Here is a 17,737-nt window from a genome sequence, read left to right as displayed (position 1 = left end):
AATATGAAAATTTTGTGGAAAAAAAAATCTTAATTTTGCAAAGAATTGTGGGAAAATTACAACGTGAAAAAAACTCACCATGCCTCTTTCTAAATACCTTGGATTGTCTACTTTCCAAAAAAGGGGTCATTTGGGAGGTATTTGTACTGTCCTGGCTTGTTAGGGTCTCAAAAAATGAGATAGGCCACCAGAACATCAGGTATGATACATTTTCAATGATTGGCACCACAGCTTGTAGACTCTCTAACCTTCACGAAGACCAAATAATATACACAGATTTGTGTTATTATTATTTTTTTACCAAAGCTATGTAACAGTATAAATTTTGGCCAAAATTTATGAAGAAAAAATACAAATTTTATAACAGAAACTAAGAAAAATGCATTTTTTTTAACCAAATTTTTGGTCTTTTATTATTTATAGCGCAAACAATGAAAAACCCACTGGTGATTAAAAACCACTAAAAGAAAGCTCTATTTGTGTGAAATAAAGGACAACAATTTCACATGGGTAAAGTGTTCCATGACTGAGTAATTGTCATTCAAACTGTGAGAGCGCTGAAAGCTGAAAATTGGTCTGGTTAGGAAGGAGGTTTAGTGGTTAAATTAGGTCTTACCACCCCTCCCCCCCCCCACACACACATAGAAGGCTCCCGTATTCTGATCTATATCCCTGATGGCTCCTTCAATATAATAGAGACCCCATCAAGGTCGCATTGGGTTTTCTGGCACACTGTGGTTTGACCATTGACCTATTAGATTTCTTCATGCATTTCTTTTGCCCTTTCCTTTTTCTTTCTGGTTTCCTCTTGCTTCCCCATCTCTCCCCCACTCCCCCTGGTTTTTCCAACACGTTTCGCCTCCAACCCCAAAACGGGACATCCTGGCAATTCAAGGACAGCCATACCAATACATGGGTAAAGAACAAGCAGCGGTGTCAATACATAAACACCCACGGGGCTCAGTCAACTCTTATTCATAGTTTGGTGTAATATTTGCACCCAATTTCATGCCAGAGTTTGGAAAACATATATGACTCATACGTGAATGTAGGATTAGAAAAATATTTTTAACTTTTTTTTTATATTTTTTTATTTCTTACAGATGGACACTTTCTTCAAGAAACCTCAGAGGGAGATTCTATTTTATCTCGAGGTTTCAAGGTAGAAGATAATGACATCATACAAAGTTCTCCCATTACTCCAACCATATATCACAGACCTTACCATCTGGAGGGATCAATGGATCCTTCTAATCCTGAGGAATCTTCTGACCATTTCCATACTATGACTTCAGATGTCCATTTAAGATCATTGGATCCTTCTAATCCTGAAGAACCTTCTGATAAATCCCATACTATGACTTCAGATGTCCATCTAAGATCAATGGATCCTCCTAATCCTGAGGAACCTTCTGGTCAATCCCATACTATGACTTCAGAAGTCCATCTAAGATCAATGGATCCTTCTAATCCTGAGGAACCTTCTGATAAATCCCATACTATGACTTCAGATGTCCATCTGATATCAATGGATCCTTCTAATCCTGAGGAACCTTCTGATAAATCCCATACTATGACTTCAGATGTCCATCTGATATCAATGGATCCTTCTAATCCTGAGGAACCTTCTGATCAATCCCATACTATGACTTCAGAAGTCCATCTAAGATCAATGGATCCTTCTAATCCTGAGGAACCTTCTGATAAATCCCATACTATGATTTCAGAGGTCCATCTACAATCAATGTATCCTTCTAATCCTGAGGAACCTTCTGATAAATCCCATACTATGACTTCAGATGTCCATCTAAGATCAATGGATCCATCTAATCCTGAGGAACCTTCTGATAAATCCCATACTATGACTTCAGAAGTCCATCTACGATCAATGGATCCTTCTAATCCTGAGGAACCTTCTGATAAACCCCATACTATGACTTCAGATGACCATCTAAGATCAATGGATCCTTCTAATCCTGAGGAACCTTCTGATCAATCCCATACTATGACTTCAGATTTCAAAGTGAGATCTCACAGTGCCGATCAATTAACACATCCATCCAATCCATCAAATCCCAAGGAGTCTTCGGAATGTGATGGAGGCCACACAGGAGAGAGTTCATTGTCATCTCCAGATGAGAAATCTTCCACTTATAATAGAGCTCTACCTAAACAGCGGAGAATTCCCTTGGGTGAACGTCCTTTTTCATGTTCTGAGTGCGGGAAATGTTTCTTTCGGAAACAATACCTTGTGCTACACCAGAAAATTCACACGGGTGAACGCCCTTTGACATGCTTGGAGTGTGGGAAATGCTTCACTAAGGAAGAACACCTTCTCACGCACCAGAGAATTCACACCAATGAGCATCCCTATCCATGTTTAGAGTGTGGGAAGTGTTTCTTTAGGATAGGTCCGCTTCTTATACACCAGAGAGTTCACACCGGCGAGCGGCCTTATTCGTGTTCTGAGTGCGGGAAATGTTTCACCAAGAAAGGGCACCTCCTTGCGCACCAGAGAATTCACACCGGCGTGCGTCCCTATTCGTGTTCTGAGTGCGAGAAATCTTTCACCGAAAAAGGACACCTTCTTCAGCACAAGACATTTCACACGGGTGAGCGCCCTTTTCCGTGCTCACAATGCGGGAAAAGTTTCAAGCAGAAAAGCGCGCTTTTCACGCACCAGAAAATTCACACGGGCGAGCGTCCTTTCTCCTGCTCCGAGTGCGGGAAGTGTTTTACAGAAAAGGGAAACCTTCTTCAACACCAAAGGATTCACACGGGTGAGCGCCCCTACTCGTGTTCAGAGTGCGGGAAATGTTTCAGGCAGCAAAACGCGCTTCATACGCACCAGAGGATTCACACGGGCGAGCGGCCTTTCGTATGTGCCGAGTGCGGGAAATGTTTCATTTACAAAGTACGCCTTCAAAAACACCAGAAAATTCACACAGGTTAGAGTTAATTTTTCGGGCTGCACATGTTTCATTCACAATGAAGGCCTTATTAAAACGCAAGTGAGCATGTTTCTGTTGTTACCCTTCTCACCCCAGTCTTCGACACTTCCCTTGGTGGTCTACAGAAGTTGGTTTGATATGGGAGTTTTAGGTGTTTTGGGTTATTGAAGTATCGTGATTGGTGCTGGGACAAGGGGTGGGCAGAAGGGACAGCTGCCCTGGGCGCAGAGTGTATTGTATGGATGGGGGGCACTGCAAGTTCCTTCTACTATAAGGCTGGAAGGAGTAGTGACAGAGACATGACTACTTCCGTCAAACCAGCACTGGAAGGGTCAAGGGGAGGAGGAGAGAGCTGGGAGGAGGTGCGGGCTGTGCTCTCTCTCCCCTTCTTCCTCATAAGCTTGCACATAATGAAGGGGGGGGGGCAATTTGGCATCTTTCCCCTGGGCACTGGATGATCTTGCCACGGCGCTGATTGCAATATGTTCCTCTAAACCTGGGGTCTCCTCAATTTCTAAGCAAAGGACCAGTATACTGTCCTTCAAGCTTTAGGGGGTCCAGACTGTGGCCAGAGGGAGTAGAAAATGCCCCAGCATCAGTGGGTATAAACAATGGCCCATCATTGGTTATAATGAGAGGCCCCATTGTTGGTATCAGTGGGTATAAACAATGGCCCATCATTGGTTATAATGGGAGGCCCCATTGTTGGCATCCATGGGAATAAACAATACCCCATCATTGGTTAAATTGGGAGGTCCCATTGTTGGCATCAATGGGAATAAACAATGTCCCAATCGTTGATTATAAGGGGAGGCCCCAGTGTTGACATCCATGAGAATAAACATTGCCCCATCATTGGTTAAATTGGGAGGTCCTATTGTTGGCATCAATGGGAATAAACAATACCCCATCATTGGTTAAATAGGGAGGTCCCATTGTTGGCATCAATGGGAATAAACAATGCCCCATCATTGATTATAATGGGAGGCCCCATTGTTGACATCCATGAGAATAAACATTGCCCCATCATTGGTTAAATTGGGAGGTCCTATTGTTGGCATCAATGGGAATAAACAATGCCCCAATCATTGGTTATAATGGGAGGCCCCATTGTTGGCATCAATGGGAATAAACAATGCCCCATCATTCTTATAATGGGAGGCCCCATTGTTGGTATCAGTGGGTATAAACAATGGCCCATCATTAGTTATAATGAGAGGCCCCATTGTTGGTATCAGTGGGTATAAACAATGGCCCATCATTGGTTATAATGGGAGGCCCCATTGTTGGCATCCATGGGAATAAACAATACCCCATCATTGGTTAAATTGGGAGGTCCCATTGTTGGCATCAATGGGAATAAACAATGCCCCATCATTAGTTATAATGGGAGGCCCCAATGTTGGTATCAATAAGAATAGTGCCATTGATGGTGTCAGTGGGAGAAATGCTGCCCCATCACTGGTGTCAATAGTGATGGGACACTATTGATGGAATAGTGCACCAAGGGCCAGATTAATGATAGCAAAGGGCCACAGTTTGGAGGCAGCCGATAATCAAAGAGAGAACACCGCTCCATGTGAAACCTATAAATCCCCTTATCTGAATCGCAGGGTGTCGGTCCAGTCCGTGACCTGGACATAGCAGAAGATATAGAAGAAAGGTTGACCGCACTCCAGACTTCAAAAAACAAATGAGCTTTTTTGAATAAAATTTACAAGGAAGGACATCACAGACTCACGATGCAAAAAGATAGCAGCATAGTTAACGCGTTTCACGAAAAAAAAATGTGCTTAAACATAACCCACTTTGGAGACCAGTGCTCTAATCAAACAGTGATGACTTGGCCCACACTGACAAAGATGGAGCCATAGAACTAAACTGTGGTACTACACGGGGGGGGGGGGGGGGGGACAAAACGGGCAATCCTGACAATTCAAGGACGACCATATAAAAACACGGGCAAAGAACAAAGAGCGGTGCTAATACATAAACAAGAATACGAAGGAATGATAGCTGGAGCCCAGTCTGCCTACTAGGTTTGTGTTCTACTGGATGAAGAAAGGATCTCCATAAAAATACATCAACATGAGCCCTTTTATCGATAGCCATTGGCTGCTGCTTTAAAAAAAATATATAATGTTTGAGGGTTCTAAGATATTTCCCAGCAAAAAATACTTATTGTTACAAAGTAGATATGATGACTACGCAGACCCTGGTCTTCACCAACAAGAATGACCCAGGGGAAACCCGTCAAGCTTGGACTTGCTGGACAGCATATATAGATTCTGACCCTCTTAAGACCCTCACAGGTCATCATTTAATTAGATCTTAACCCCTCCTATACATAGAAGGCTCCCATATTCTAATCTATATCTCTGATGGCTCCTTCAATACAATTGAGACTCCATCAAGGTCTCGTTATACCACTGCCTTGGGTTGTGTGGCACACTAAGGTTTGACCATTGACCTATTACATGTCTTCATGCATTTGTTTTACCTTTTCCTTTTCCCTTCTGGTTTTCTCTTGCTTCCCCATCTCTCCCCACTTCCCCTGTTCCCCAACACGTTTCGCCCCCGACCACAAAACGGACAATCCTGATAATTCAAGGACAGCCAAACCAATACATGTGTAAGGAATAAAGAGCGGTGCCAATACATAAACAAGAATACGAAGGAATGATAGCTGGAGCCCAGTCTGCCTACTAGGTTTGTGTTCTACTGGATGAAGAAAGGATCTCCATAAAAATACCTTCAACTCCCCACATATGCAATCAGTATTCGTCTTTCACTGGTGAGCCCTTTTATCGATAGCCATTGGCTGCTGCTTTAAAAAATATATATAATGTTTGAGGGTTCTAATATATTTCCCAGCAAAACATACTTATTGTTACATGTAAACAAAGTAGAGACGATGACCACAGAGACCCTGGTCTTCACCAACAAGAAGGACCCAGAGGAAACCCGTCAAGCTTGGACTTGCTTGATAGCATATATAGATTTTGACCCTCTTAAGACCCCCGCAGGCCATCATTTAATTAGGTCTTAACCCCTCCTATACATAGAAGGCTCCCATATTCTAATCTATATCTCTGATGGCTCCTTCAATACAATTGAGACTCCATCAAGGTCTCGTTATACCACTGCCTTGGGTTGTGTGGCACACTAAGGTTTGACCATTGACCTATTACATCTCTTCATGCATTTGTTTTACCTTTTCCTTTTCCCTTCTGGTTTTCTCTTGCTTCCCCATCTCTCCCCACTTCCCCTGTTCCCCAACACGTTTCGCCCCCGACCACAAAACGGACAATCCTGGTAATTCAAGGACAGCCAAACCAATACATGTGTAAGGAATAAAGAGCGGTGCCAATACATAAACAAGAATACGAAGGAATGATAGCTGGAGCCCAGTCTGCCTACTAGGTTTGTGTTCTACTGGATGAAGATAGGATCTTCTTAAAAATACATCAACTCCCCGTATGCGATCAGTATTAGTTTTTCACTGATGAGCCCTTTTTTCGATAGCCATTGGCTGCTGCTTTAAAAAAAATATATAATGTTTGAGGGTTCTAAGATAATTCCCAGCAAAAAAATACTTATTGTTACATGTAAACAAAGTAGAGACGATGACCACAGAGACCCTGGTCTTCACCAACAAGAAGGACCCAGAGGAAACCCGTCAAGCTTGGGCTTGCTTGATAGCAATATATAGATTCTGACCCATTTAAGACCCTCACAGGCCATCATTTAATTAGGTCTTAACCCCTCCCATACATACCCTGTTTCCCCTAAAATAAGACCTAGTGTGATTGTCGGTGATAGCTGCAATAAAAGCCCTACCCCCCCCAAATAAGCCCTAGTTAAAGTCCTTGTAGGTCTTCTTTTCAGGGTAGGGCTTATTTTTGAGGAAACAGGGTAGGGCTTATTTGGGTGGTAGGGCTTATATTGCAGCCAACATCGACAATCAGGCTAGGTCTTATTTTAGGGGAAACAGGGTAGAAGTCTTCCATATTCTGATCTATATCCCCGATGGTTCCTTCAATACAATTGAGACTCCATCAAGGTCTCATTGTACCACTGCCTTGGGTTGCCCGGCACATTAAGGTTTGACCATTGACCTTTTACATCTCTTCATGCATTTATTTTAACTTTTCCTTTTCTCTTCTGGTTTTCTCTTGCTTCCCCACTTCCCCTGTTCCCCAACACGTTTCGCCCCTGACCAAAAAAACCGGCAATCCTGGCAATTCAAGGACAGCCAGACCAATACATGGGTGAGGAACAAAGAGCGGTGCCAATACATAAACAAGAATACAAAGGAATGATAGCTGGAGCCCAGTCTGCCTACTAAGTTTGTGTTCTACTGGATGAAGAAAGGATCTCCAAAAAAATACATCACCCCCCCCCCCCCCCCCGTATGCAAACAGGAATTGTCTTTCACCGATGAGCCTTTTTACCGATAGCCATTGGCTGCTCTACGCCATTACTTTTGTTTTGCTTTACTGAAGAAGCTGATCAGCTGGTGGGCATTTTTCAAAAATGTGATATATTTTTTACAAAAATTATAGAAAATCTGAGTTTGCCGAAAGATATATTTTGTGTTAATAGTTATTCTAATCTTGTAAAAAATAAAAACAAGTATTAAAGCTTTGTGAACTGAGCCTCATATGTCTTATGGTCATTTTCAATTTGTTTTAATTCCACAGTTTTGCATTTTTATAAATATTAGAACTTTTATAGAAATTGTTGTTTTTCATCGTATTATTTATGTCTGGATGTGATGTGAGGTATAATCTTTGTGCCGACGTAAGCTGATAGAAGGACGGACCATGAGGCAGAGGGCAAAACGAATGACCGTTACGTAGACTGCGGTATTTATATTCAACACAAGGTGGTGCTCTCACGTATTTTCAGTGGAACGCAACAACAGGAAGTGATGTCAGCTACAGACAGGAAGTGATGTAAGAGAATGAACAGGAAGATCCAGGTCAGAGGCGAATCCAGAAAGTAGAAAGCAGACATTGCTGGAGATGGCAGCAGAGGAGGTAATACGATTTTATTTCAGATTTACACCCAGTAACTAAGTTTTCCACCCCATCCCTTTAAACCCGAACACATATGAATTACACAGGTTCTCTGGCTGATTAAGGTGGTAATTAAATTCACTTGGTGCCTTATCTACATTAAATCAGCCTCAGAACCTGTGTAATTAATATGTGTTCCGGTTTAAAGGGAGGAGGTGGCAACTCTACCATTTATCCAACTGTCCATCCAGAGCCTCTGGTTTATAGACCGGATACATCCTAAATATAGAACCATTTATCCAACTGTCCATCCAGAGCCTCTGGTTTATAGACCGGATACATCCTAAATATAGAACCATTTATCCAACTGTCCATCCAGAGCCTCTGGTTTATAGACCGGATACATCCTAAATATAGTGCCATTTATCCAACTGTCCATCCAGAGCCTCTGGTTTCTAATCCAGATACATCCTAAATATAGAACCATTTATCCAACTGTCCATCCAGAGCCTCTGGTTTATAGACCGGATACATCCTAAATATAGAGCCATTTATCCAACTGTCCATCCAGAGCCTCTGGTTTATAGACCGGACACATCCTAAATATAGAACCATTCATCCAACTGTCCATCCAGAGCCTCTGGTTTATAGACCGGATACATCCTAAATATAGAACCATTTATCCAACTGGCCATCCAGAGCCTCTGGTTTATAGACCGGATACATCCTAAATATAGAGCCATTTATCCAACTGTCCATCCAGAGCCTCTGGTTTATAGACCGGATACATCCTAAATATAGAACCATTTATCCAACTGTCCATCCAGAGCCTTTGGTTTATAGACCGGATACATCCTAAATATAGAGCCATTTATCCAACTGTCCACCCAGAGCCTCTGATTTATAGACCAGATACATCCTAAATATGGAACAATATATATATATATATATCAAATTAATATCTGCATGTTAAATTATTTGGTTTATTTTTTCACATTTTCTTTCCATTCTTTCCATTTTTTTTTCCTCTCTGATCATCTACTACTATAGTATGTCCATTGTCTATGACAGTTTTCTGTAGTATTCCTAAATGTTATGTACAACCCTTTGGTGATGTCAAAAGTCAAACTTGAGACCCCCCCACTGCTGAACATCACATGAACGTTATATTTTCATTCTTTAGTATGTTATAATTTTTTAAGGAAATTAGGTGAAGGAAGGTCCATCACTATTCTTTACTATACAATCTCATCAATACACAGATACTGCTGGCTGGCGTGGTATAAGTGTACTGTACCATCGATCTGGTTTGCATTCTTGTATTTTCTGTTAGTTGTCTGATATAATTTGTATCCGATTCAACGCCAGAGCTCTGGGAAAGTTTTGAATGTAGAACTGATATAAACGACTCAATGAATGCAAAACGTACAAACGTAACATGTATGAAACATTTCTTTCCAACAGATGGACGCTACTTTTTTAAATGTAAATATGTTGGAGAGACATCCTATTATATCTCCAGATTGCGCTGCAGAAGATAGTGACATTTCTCCAAAAATAAAATTTTATTGGTCAGTAAGATCAATGGGCTCTTCTAATCCTGAGGAATCTTTTGATAAATCCCATACTATGACTTCAGATGTCCATCTAAGATCAATGGATCCTTCTAATCCTGAGGAATCTTCTGATAAATCCCATACTATGACTTCAGATGTCCATCTAAGATCAATGGGTCCTTCAAACTCTGAGGAACCTTCTGATAAATCCCATATTTTGACTTCAGATGTCCATCTAAGATCAACAGATCCTTCAAATTCTGAGGAATTTTCTGATAAATCTCATATTTTGATTTCAGATGTCCATCTAAGATTAATGGATCCTTCAAATTCTGAGGACTCTTCTGATAAATCCCACATTTTTACTTCAGATATCCATCTAAGATCAATGGATCCTTCTAACTCCAAGGACTCTTCTGATAAATCCCATATTTTGACTTCAGGTGTCCATCTAAGATCAATGGATCCTCCAAACTCCGAGGACTCTTCTGATAAATCCCATATTTTGACTTCAGGTGTCCATCTAAGATCAGTGGATCCTTCTAACTCCGAGGACTCTTCTGAAAAATCCCATATTTTGACTTCAGGTGTCCATCTAAGATCAATGGATGCTCCAAACTCTGAGGACTCTTCTGATAAATCCCATATTTTGACTTCAGGTGTCCATCTAAGATCAACAGATCCTTCAAATTCTGAGGTATTTCCTGATAAATCTCATATTTTGACTTCAGATGTCCACCGAAGATCAATGGATCCTACTCCTGATGAATCTTCTCATAAATCCCATACTATGACTTCAGATGACCATCTAGATTCTCACAGTGCTAAAGGATCAACAGATCCATCCAATCCCATGAGATCTCTAAGCCATGGGGGAATTCACACAGGAGAGTGTTCGTTGTCATGTTTGGTGTGTGGGAAATCTTTCACTGAAAACAGAAAGCTTCTTGCACACCAGAAAATGCACACAGGTGAGCACATTTTCTCTTGTTCAGAGTGCAGCAAATATTTCAACACAAAGGAACTGCTTATTTTACACCAGAGAACCCACAGGGGTCAGCGTCCATTCTCCTGTTCAGAGTGTGGAAAATGTTTTACACAGAAATTCTCCCTCCTGATCCACCAGAGAGGTCACACAGGCGAGCGCCCGTTTTCATGTACAGGGTGCGGGAAATGTTTCACTAACAAAAGAGACCTTGTTAGACACCAGAGAATTCACACAGGTGAGCGTCCCTTTTCATGTTCAGAGTGCGGGAAATGTTTCACTGTAAAAGGAGACCTCATTAGACACCAGAGAATTCATACGGGTGAGCGTCCCTATTCATGTTCAGAGTGCGGAATATGTTTCATTCAGAAAGGCGACCTTGTTAAACACCAGAGAATTCACACGGGGGAGCGCCCTTTTGCGTGTTCAGAGTGCGGGAAATGTTTCATCGAGAAAGGAGACCTTGTTAGGCACCTGAGAATTCATAAGGGTGAGCGTCCCTATTCGTGTTCAGAGTGTGGGAAGTGTTTCATTGAGAAAGGAGACCTTGTTAGACATCTGAAAATTCACGCGGATGACCGTCCTCATTCATGTTTAGATTGCGGGAAAAGCTTCACTGAGAAAAGAGACCTTTTGAAACACCAGAGAATTCACACGAATGAGCGCCCTCTTACAGACCAAAGATTACATAATGCAGAGCATCCTCACTGCGTTCCGACTGTAGAAAATGGTCCACAGATAAAAGAGGTCTAACTAAACATGGGGGAGAAGGCACTAATGCACAAATGTACGACCTGGCTTTTGACAGGTGGAACTGTGGATATAGACAAAGAAGACCAATCTCTAGCGTTCGAGAGAAGTGCACTGGCAGAAATCAGACATCTTCGGTTTTGATATTTGCACCGGTTTTGCTGCCCCCTACGGGCCAGGGGAAACCGAGATGAAATCCTGCAAAAACAAGGAACAGATTCCAAACCAAATGAGATCATCTTCTAGGATTCCAAACCAAATGAGATCATCTTCTTTGAGGTCTCAAGGTTTTAGGGCGAAGAACTGGTTGATATAAAAGTTGATGTTAAGAAGGAAGAAGAGGAGACCTATGTGATGGGTGAACAGCAATGTACGGAGGAGGATGTGGTTATGGTGACAACCAAACTAGCATATTACCTTCGTGATAACTTTATTCATGTAAAAAGAGCAGATGTTTACTCACAAAAAACATCAGCAAATAAGGAAGGTCAAAGTCTTGAAACAACTTGGTCATCTAGATGAGTCCCAAGTGTGAGAAGACCTTCCAAAAGGTTGACCTGTTTCGAGGGGAGATCCCCCTCTTTTTCTAAGAGCCAATTATTGGGATCTCCCCCTCGAAAAAGCTTCAGATTTTGAAGGTTTTTTTAGTTCTTGAGACTCATCTAGATCAGGGCCCTAGTATATGAATGGAGACCTTGGATTGTGGGCTCCTTGAGGGTAGGGACTCAGGTTGAACTGGATGGAACTCCAGTCCTCAAGGCGCCCCAACAGGTCATGTTTTCAGGCATTCTATTATTTTGCACAGGTGATTTGATCAGTTTCACGGCCTTAGTGATTACCACAGCTGGTTCATCTGAGGGAAATCCTGAAAATGTGACTTGTTGGGGCGACTTGAGGACTGGAGTTCCATCCAGTTCAACCTGAGTCCCTACCCTCAAGGAGCCCACAATCCAAGGTCCCCATTCATAAAGTAGGGCCAATTTTGGACAGAAGCCAAGTAACCTACCTGCATGTCTTTGGATTGTGGGAGGAAACCGGAGTACCCGGAGGAAACCCACGCAGGCACAGGGAGAACATGCAAACTCCAGGCAGGTAGTGTTGCGGTTGGGAGTTGAGAAACCCTGATCTAGATGACCAAGCCATTTCAAGTACATCATTGGACGTTGATGTCCTTTGTTTGCTGATGTATTTGTGAGTCTACATCTGCTCTTTTAACACGAATAAAGTCATCACAAAGGTAATGCGCTAGGTTGGTGAGCCTTCTGTTCCTTGATTTCGCAGGAAATGTAGGTCAGTGGGTTGGGGGGGGTGAACTATTAGCCCTTGTACACACGGTCAGAGATTCCGACGGAATGTGTCCGATCGGACCGTTTTGTCGGATATTCCGACTGTGTGTGGTCTACATCGGACTGTTTCCGTCGGAATATCCGACGGACCAAGTTTTCCAACATGTCGGTAAAATTTTCTGACAAAATGCTCCGATCGGACATACTCCGATCATGTGTAGAGAATTCCATTCGGACAAAGTGCCACGCATGCTCAGATCAAATTCCTACACCAAAGCTATTGGCTACTAGCGTGAACGTAGTCCCGTCGTAACAAAATAACATCATCATGACGGATTTTCCGACAACTTTGTCCGACTGTGTGTATACAACAGTTTCGGACAAAATCCGACGGACATAATCCGACGGATTTGGTTGTCGGAATCTCCGACCGTGCGTACAAGGGCTTAGAATCTGAAAACTTGCTTTAAGATAAGCCGTACACCAGATATATGACCTTCCCTCTTATACGAACAAGAAAGAGGTACATAGTACCCATTGTTACTCCTCACAAAAAATAATAAACACAAAAAATGTAAATAGGGAAGAACAGTGAAAAATTCTAAGTTCTTGATCCTCTCCAAACCACAGCGATCCTCTCCTCTCCCATTCACAAAGATCCCCTCCCATCTCTACTCCTTTAAAAAATTACAGTTCCCAGGCTGGTTGCTGAATGTCAACAAACCGGATGGAGATGTTGGCTGACGTCATTGACCAAATGTAGGCCTGACAATATTTTGTCAAAGACCTCTCCCGGGATTCCTGCCAGTTTCACTAGAGTTAGAAACAAGCTGATGGGTGGCTGTAAGACATCCCCACTACATGTCACTTGGAAGTAATACCACCACTAAATGAATGACCTTAGGTTACAGCAGCCAGGGGTTCAGGTGGGTGGATGAACAGGCCAAATCTTCCCATTAAATTCTACTTGGGTTTGGATGTCATGGTGAATCCGAAGCTCATTCTCAAGTTTTTACTGCAGGTGTGCAACAAATGTGGGTAAGAAATATACAATGATGACACAATATGTGTCAACAGATGATCAACTCTGTCAATAAATGGACATTTATAAAAATCATGAGTACGAAACGAGAAATGGCTTGAACAAAATGTACCATTCAATCAGGGTTCTTATCCTTCCATCCATGGTAAGTGAAAGGCCTTCTTATATAGGGGATGAGTGGTGACAAACCTCTTTAAATTGGTGGTCATTGGGAAGAAGGTAGCTAACAATGAAGGGATTGCTGTCAGAGAATGTAGTGTGGATGGTGGAGGAGATCTGTCAGAGAATGTAGTGTCGATGGCGGGAGGAGATCTGTTGGAGAATGTAGTGTAGATAGTGGAGGAGATCTGTCGGAGAATGTAGTGTGGATGGTGGAGGAGATCTGTCGGAGACTGTAGTGCGGATGGTGGGAGGAGATCTGTCGGAAAATGTAGTGTGGATGGTGGAGGAGATCTGTCGGAGAATGTAGTGTGGATGGTGGAGGAGATCTGTCGGAGAATGTAGTGTGGAGGAGATCTGTCGGAGAATGTAGTGTGGAGGAGATCTGTCGGAGAATGTAGTGTGGATGGTGGAGGAGATCTGTCGGAGAATGTAGTGTGGATGGTGGAGGAGATCTGTCGGAGAATGTAGTGTGGATGTTGGAGGAGATCTGTCGGAGAATGTAGTGTGGATGGAGGAGGAGATCTGTCGGAGAATGTAGTGTGGATGGTGGGAGGAGATCTGTCGGAGAATGTAGTGTGGATGGTGGAGGAGATCTGTCGGAGAATGTAGTGTGGATGGCGGGGGGGAGAGCTGTCGGAGAATGTAGTGTGGATGGTGGAGGAGATCTGTCGGAGAATGTAGTGTGGATGGAGGAGGAGATCTGTCGGAGAATGTAGTGTGGATGGTGGAGGAGATCTGTCGGAGAATGTAGTGTGGATGGTGGGAGGAGAGCTGTCGGAGAATGTAGTGTGGATGGTGGAAGAGATCTGTCGGAGAATGTAGTGTGAATGGTGGAGGAGATCTGTCGGAGAATGTAGTGTGGATGGTGGAGGAGATCTGTCGGAGAATGTAGTGTGGATGGTGGAGGAGATCTGTCGGAGAATGTAGTGTGGATGGTGGAGGAGATCTGTCGGAGAATGTAGTGTGGATGGTGGAGGAGATCTGTCGGAGAATGTAGTGTGGATGGTGGAGGAGAGCTGTCGGAGAATGTAGTGTGGATGGAGGAGGAGATCTGTCGGAGAATGTAGTGTGGATGGTGGGAGGAGATCTGTCGGAGAATGTAGTGTGGTTGGTGGGAGGAGATCTGTCGGAGAATGTAGTGTGGTTGGTGGGAGGAGATCTGTCGGAGAATGTAGTGTGGATGGTGGGAGGAGATCTGTCGGAGAATGTAGTGTGGATGGTGGAGGGGAGATCTGTCGGAGAATGTAGTGTGGATGGTGGAGGAGATCTGTCGGAGAATGTAGTGTGGATGGTGGGGGGGGAGATCTGTCGGAGAATGTAGTGTGGATGGTGGGGGGGGAGATCTGTCGGAGAATGTAGTGTGGATGGTGGAGGAGATCTGTCGGAGAATGTAGTGTGGATGGTGGAGGAGATCTGTCGGAGAATGTAGTGTGGATGGTGGAGGAGATCTGTCGGAGAATGTAGTGTGGATGGTGGGAGGAGATCTGTCGGAGAATGTAGTGTGGATGGTGGGAGGAGATCTGTCGGAGAATGTAGTGTGGATGGTGGAGGAGATCTGTCGGAGAATGTAGTGTGGATGGTGGAGGAGATCTGTCGGAGAATGTAGTGTGGATGGTGGAGGAGATCTGTCGGAGAATGTAGTGTGGATGGTGGGAGGAGATCTGTCGGAGAATGTAGTGTGGATGGTGGGAGGAGATCTGTCGGAGAATGTAGTGTGGATGGTGGGAGGAGATCTGTCGGAGAATGTAGTGTGGATGTGGAGGGGAGATCTGTCGGAGAATGTAGTGTGGATGGTGGAGGGGAGATCTGTCGGAGAATGTAGTGTGGATGGTGGAGGGGAGATCTGTCGGAGAATGTAGTGTGGATGGTGGAGGGGAGATCTGTCGGAGAATGTAGTGTGGATGGTGGGAGGAGATCTGTCGGAGAATGTAGTGTGGATGGTGGGAGGAGATCTGTCGGAGAATGTAGTGTGGATGGTGGAGGAGATCTGTCGGAGAATGTAGTGTGGATGGTGGAGGAGAGCTGGTGGAGAATGTAGTGTGGATGGTGGAAGGAGATCTGTCGGAGAATGTAGTGTGGATGGTGGAGGAGATCTGTCGGAGAACGTAGTGTGGATGGTGGGAGGAGATCTGTCGGAGAACGTAGTGTGGATGGTGGGAGGAGAGCTGTCGGAGAATGTAGTGTGGATGGAGGAGGAGATCTGTCGGAGAATGTAGTGTGGATGGTGGGAGGAGATCTGTCGGAGAATGTAGTGTGGATGGTGGGAGGAGATCTGTCGGAGAATGTAGTGTGGATGGTGGAGGAGAGCTGGTGGAGAATGTAGTGTGGATGGTGGGAGGAGAGCTGTCGGAGAATGCAGTGTGGATGGTGGAGGAGATCTGTCGGAGAATGTAGTGTGGATGGTGGGAGGAGAGCTGTCGGAGAATGTAGTGTGGATGGTGGGAGGAGAGCTGTCGGAGAATGTAGTGTGGATGGTGGGAGGAGATCTGTCGGAGAATGTAGTGTGGATGGTGGAGGAGAGCTGGTGGAGAATGTAGTGTGGATGGTGGGAGGAGATCTGTCGGAGAATGTAGTGTGGATGGTGGGAGGAGAGCTGTCGGAGAATGCAGTGTGGATGGTGGAGGAGAGCTGTCGGAGAATGTAGTGTGGATGGTGGGAGGAGATCTGTCGGAGAATGTAGTGTGGATGGTGGAGGAGAGCTGGTGGAGAATGTAGTGTGGATGGTGGGAGGAGATCTGTCGGAGAATGTAGTGTGGATGGTGGAGGAGAGCTGGTGGAGAATGTAGTGTGGATGGGAGGAGAGCTGTCGGAGAATGTAGTGTGGATGGGAGGAGAGCTGTCGGAGAATGTAGTGTGGATGGTGGGGGAAATCTGTCGGAGAATGTAGTGTGGATGGTGGAGGAGATCTGTCGGAGAATGTAGTGTGGATGGTGGAGGAGAGCTGTCGGAGAATGTAGTGTGGATGGTGGAGGAGAGCTGTCGGAGAATGTAGTGTGGATGGTGGAGGAGAGCTGTCGGAGAATGTAGTGTGGATGGTGACTGATGATAAAAGAAGATCTCTATCAGGATTAGGTTATTTTTGATGGAACAATGTGTGTATTGGGGATTTTTTAGCAAGGAAGTGTAAAATTCCAAAAGACATTAAATCTGATAAGTCCTACACATTCTTCCCCAGTACACTCATTCCTGGTGGTGGAATCCTCCAGCAGGTAAAGTGAAAGTTCCAGTCTGTGGTATAAATCTGTATTGTGATCAGCTGGTCATTGCCGATGAAACAAATCCGGGCTCTCTTCTAAGTGCGGAATCCCCAGTGAGAAGAGGAAGATTCATCTCTTTTTATAGTAATAGGGAGATCGATCATCAATGAAATAGAGGAGAATAATTTACAGCAATGTCAAATGCTTAAATCTACTAGGAAAAGGCTTGGCTATAATAAATAAACAAGTCTTGTGTATATTGGTAGTCAATTATATATTTATACCATTACTCTGTGTACTTTATCAATTTTTCATCAATTATCGGTTTGTTTTTTTATTTTTAAATTTCACGATAATGCTAAATATTATATTGCTTTCAAAGCGTTGTTGTTTTACTTTATATGTTTTTAATTCTTTGTATTTGATGTAATCTATGTGTGATAATAAAGAAATTAGCCCGTTGTACTTTGAACATGATGTTTGTCTATGGACCGATTTCTTGTACAGGCTGCTGACCAACGATTGTTCGGCTAAATATCTGGCAATCGCCAAATTAGGTCCCATGAAGATTCAAATTCAGATCTCAAGATTCAAAGTCCAGAGTGCTAACCATTACACCATGGAACAGAACTGATTGGTGAGTCTCCAAATAAGGTCCCACTGAGATTTGAACTCAGATACCTGGATTAAAAATCCAGAGCACTATTAGTCCACGGGACAGAAATAACCACTAAGCCTCCAAAGAAGGTCCCACCGAGAGGTAAACTCAGATTGTTGGATTCAAAGT

The 17,737-nt window shown here is 43.6% G+C and overlaps 2 protein-coding genes across 2 annotated transcripts in view; both read left to right on the top strand.

Annotated features, from left to right (window-relative positions):
• The window catches only part of LOC143955498 (uncharacterized), a 97,726-nt gene that overhangs the window by 10,061 nt on the left and 69,928 nt on the right, over window positions 1–17,737 (top strand). The window contains exons 9-10 of the mRNA XM_077465535.1: window positions 1,104–2,948; window positions 3,048–3,078. Coding sequence (XP_077321661.1) covers window positions 1,104–2,948; window positions 3,048–3,078 — 1,876 coding nt within the window. The remainder of the gene's footprint in view (window positions 1–1,103; window positions 2,949–3,047; window positions 3,079–17,737) is intronic.
• On the top strand, window positions 7,897–17,422 carry LOC143955686 (uncharacterized). The gene is made up of 2 exons (XM_077465796.1): window positions 7,897–7,993; window positions 9,437–17,422. Exons 1-2 carry the CDS (start codon window positions 7,979–7,981, stop codon window positions 11,264–11,266), a joined length of 1,845 nt encoding a protein of 614 aa, XP_077321922.1. The 5' UTR covers window positions 7,897–7,978; the 3' UTR covers window positions 11,267–17,422.

This window comes from Lithobates pipiens, unplaced genomic scaffold (genome assembly GCF_037356315.1).
Source record: "Lithobates pipiens isolate NorthernLeopardFrog02 unplaced genomic scaffold, aLitPip1_a1.2 Scaffold_35, whole genome shotgun sequence".
NCBI classification, from domain to species: Eukaryota; Metazoa; Chordata; class Amphibia; order Anura; family Ranidae; genus Lithobates; species Lithobates pipiens.
Note: the sequence above shows the minus strand (reverse complement) of the source record. Positions and strands in the feature narration are given on the sequence as shown.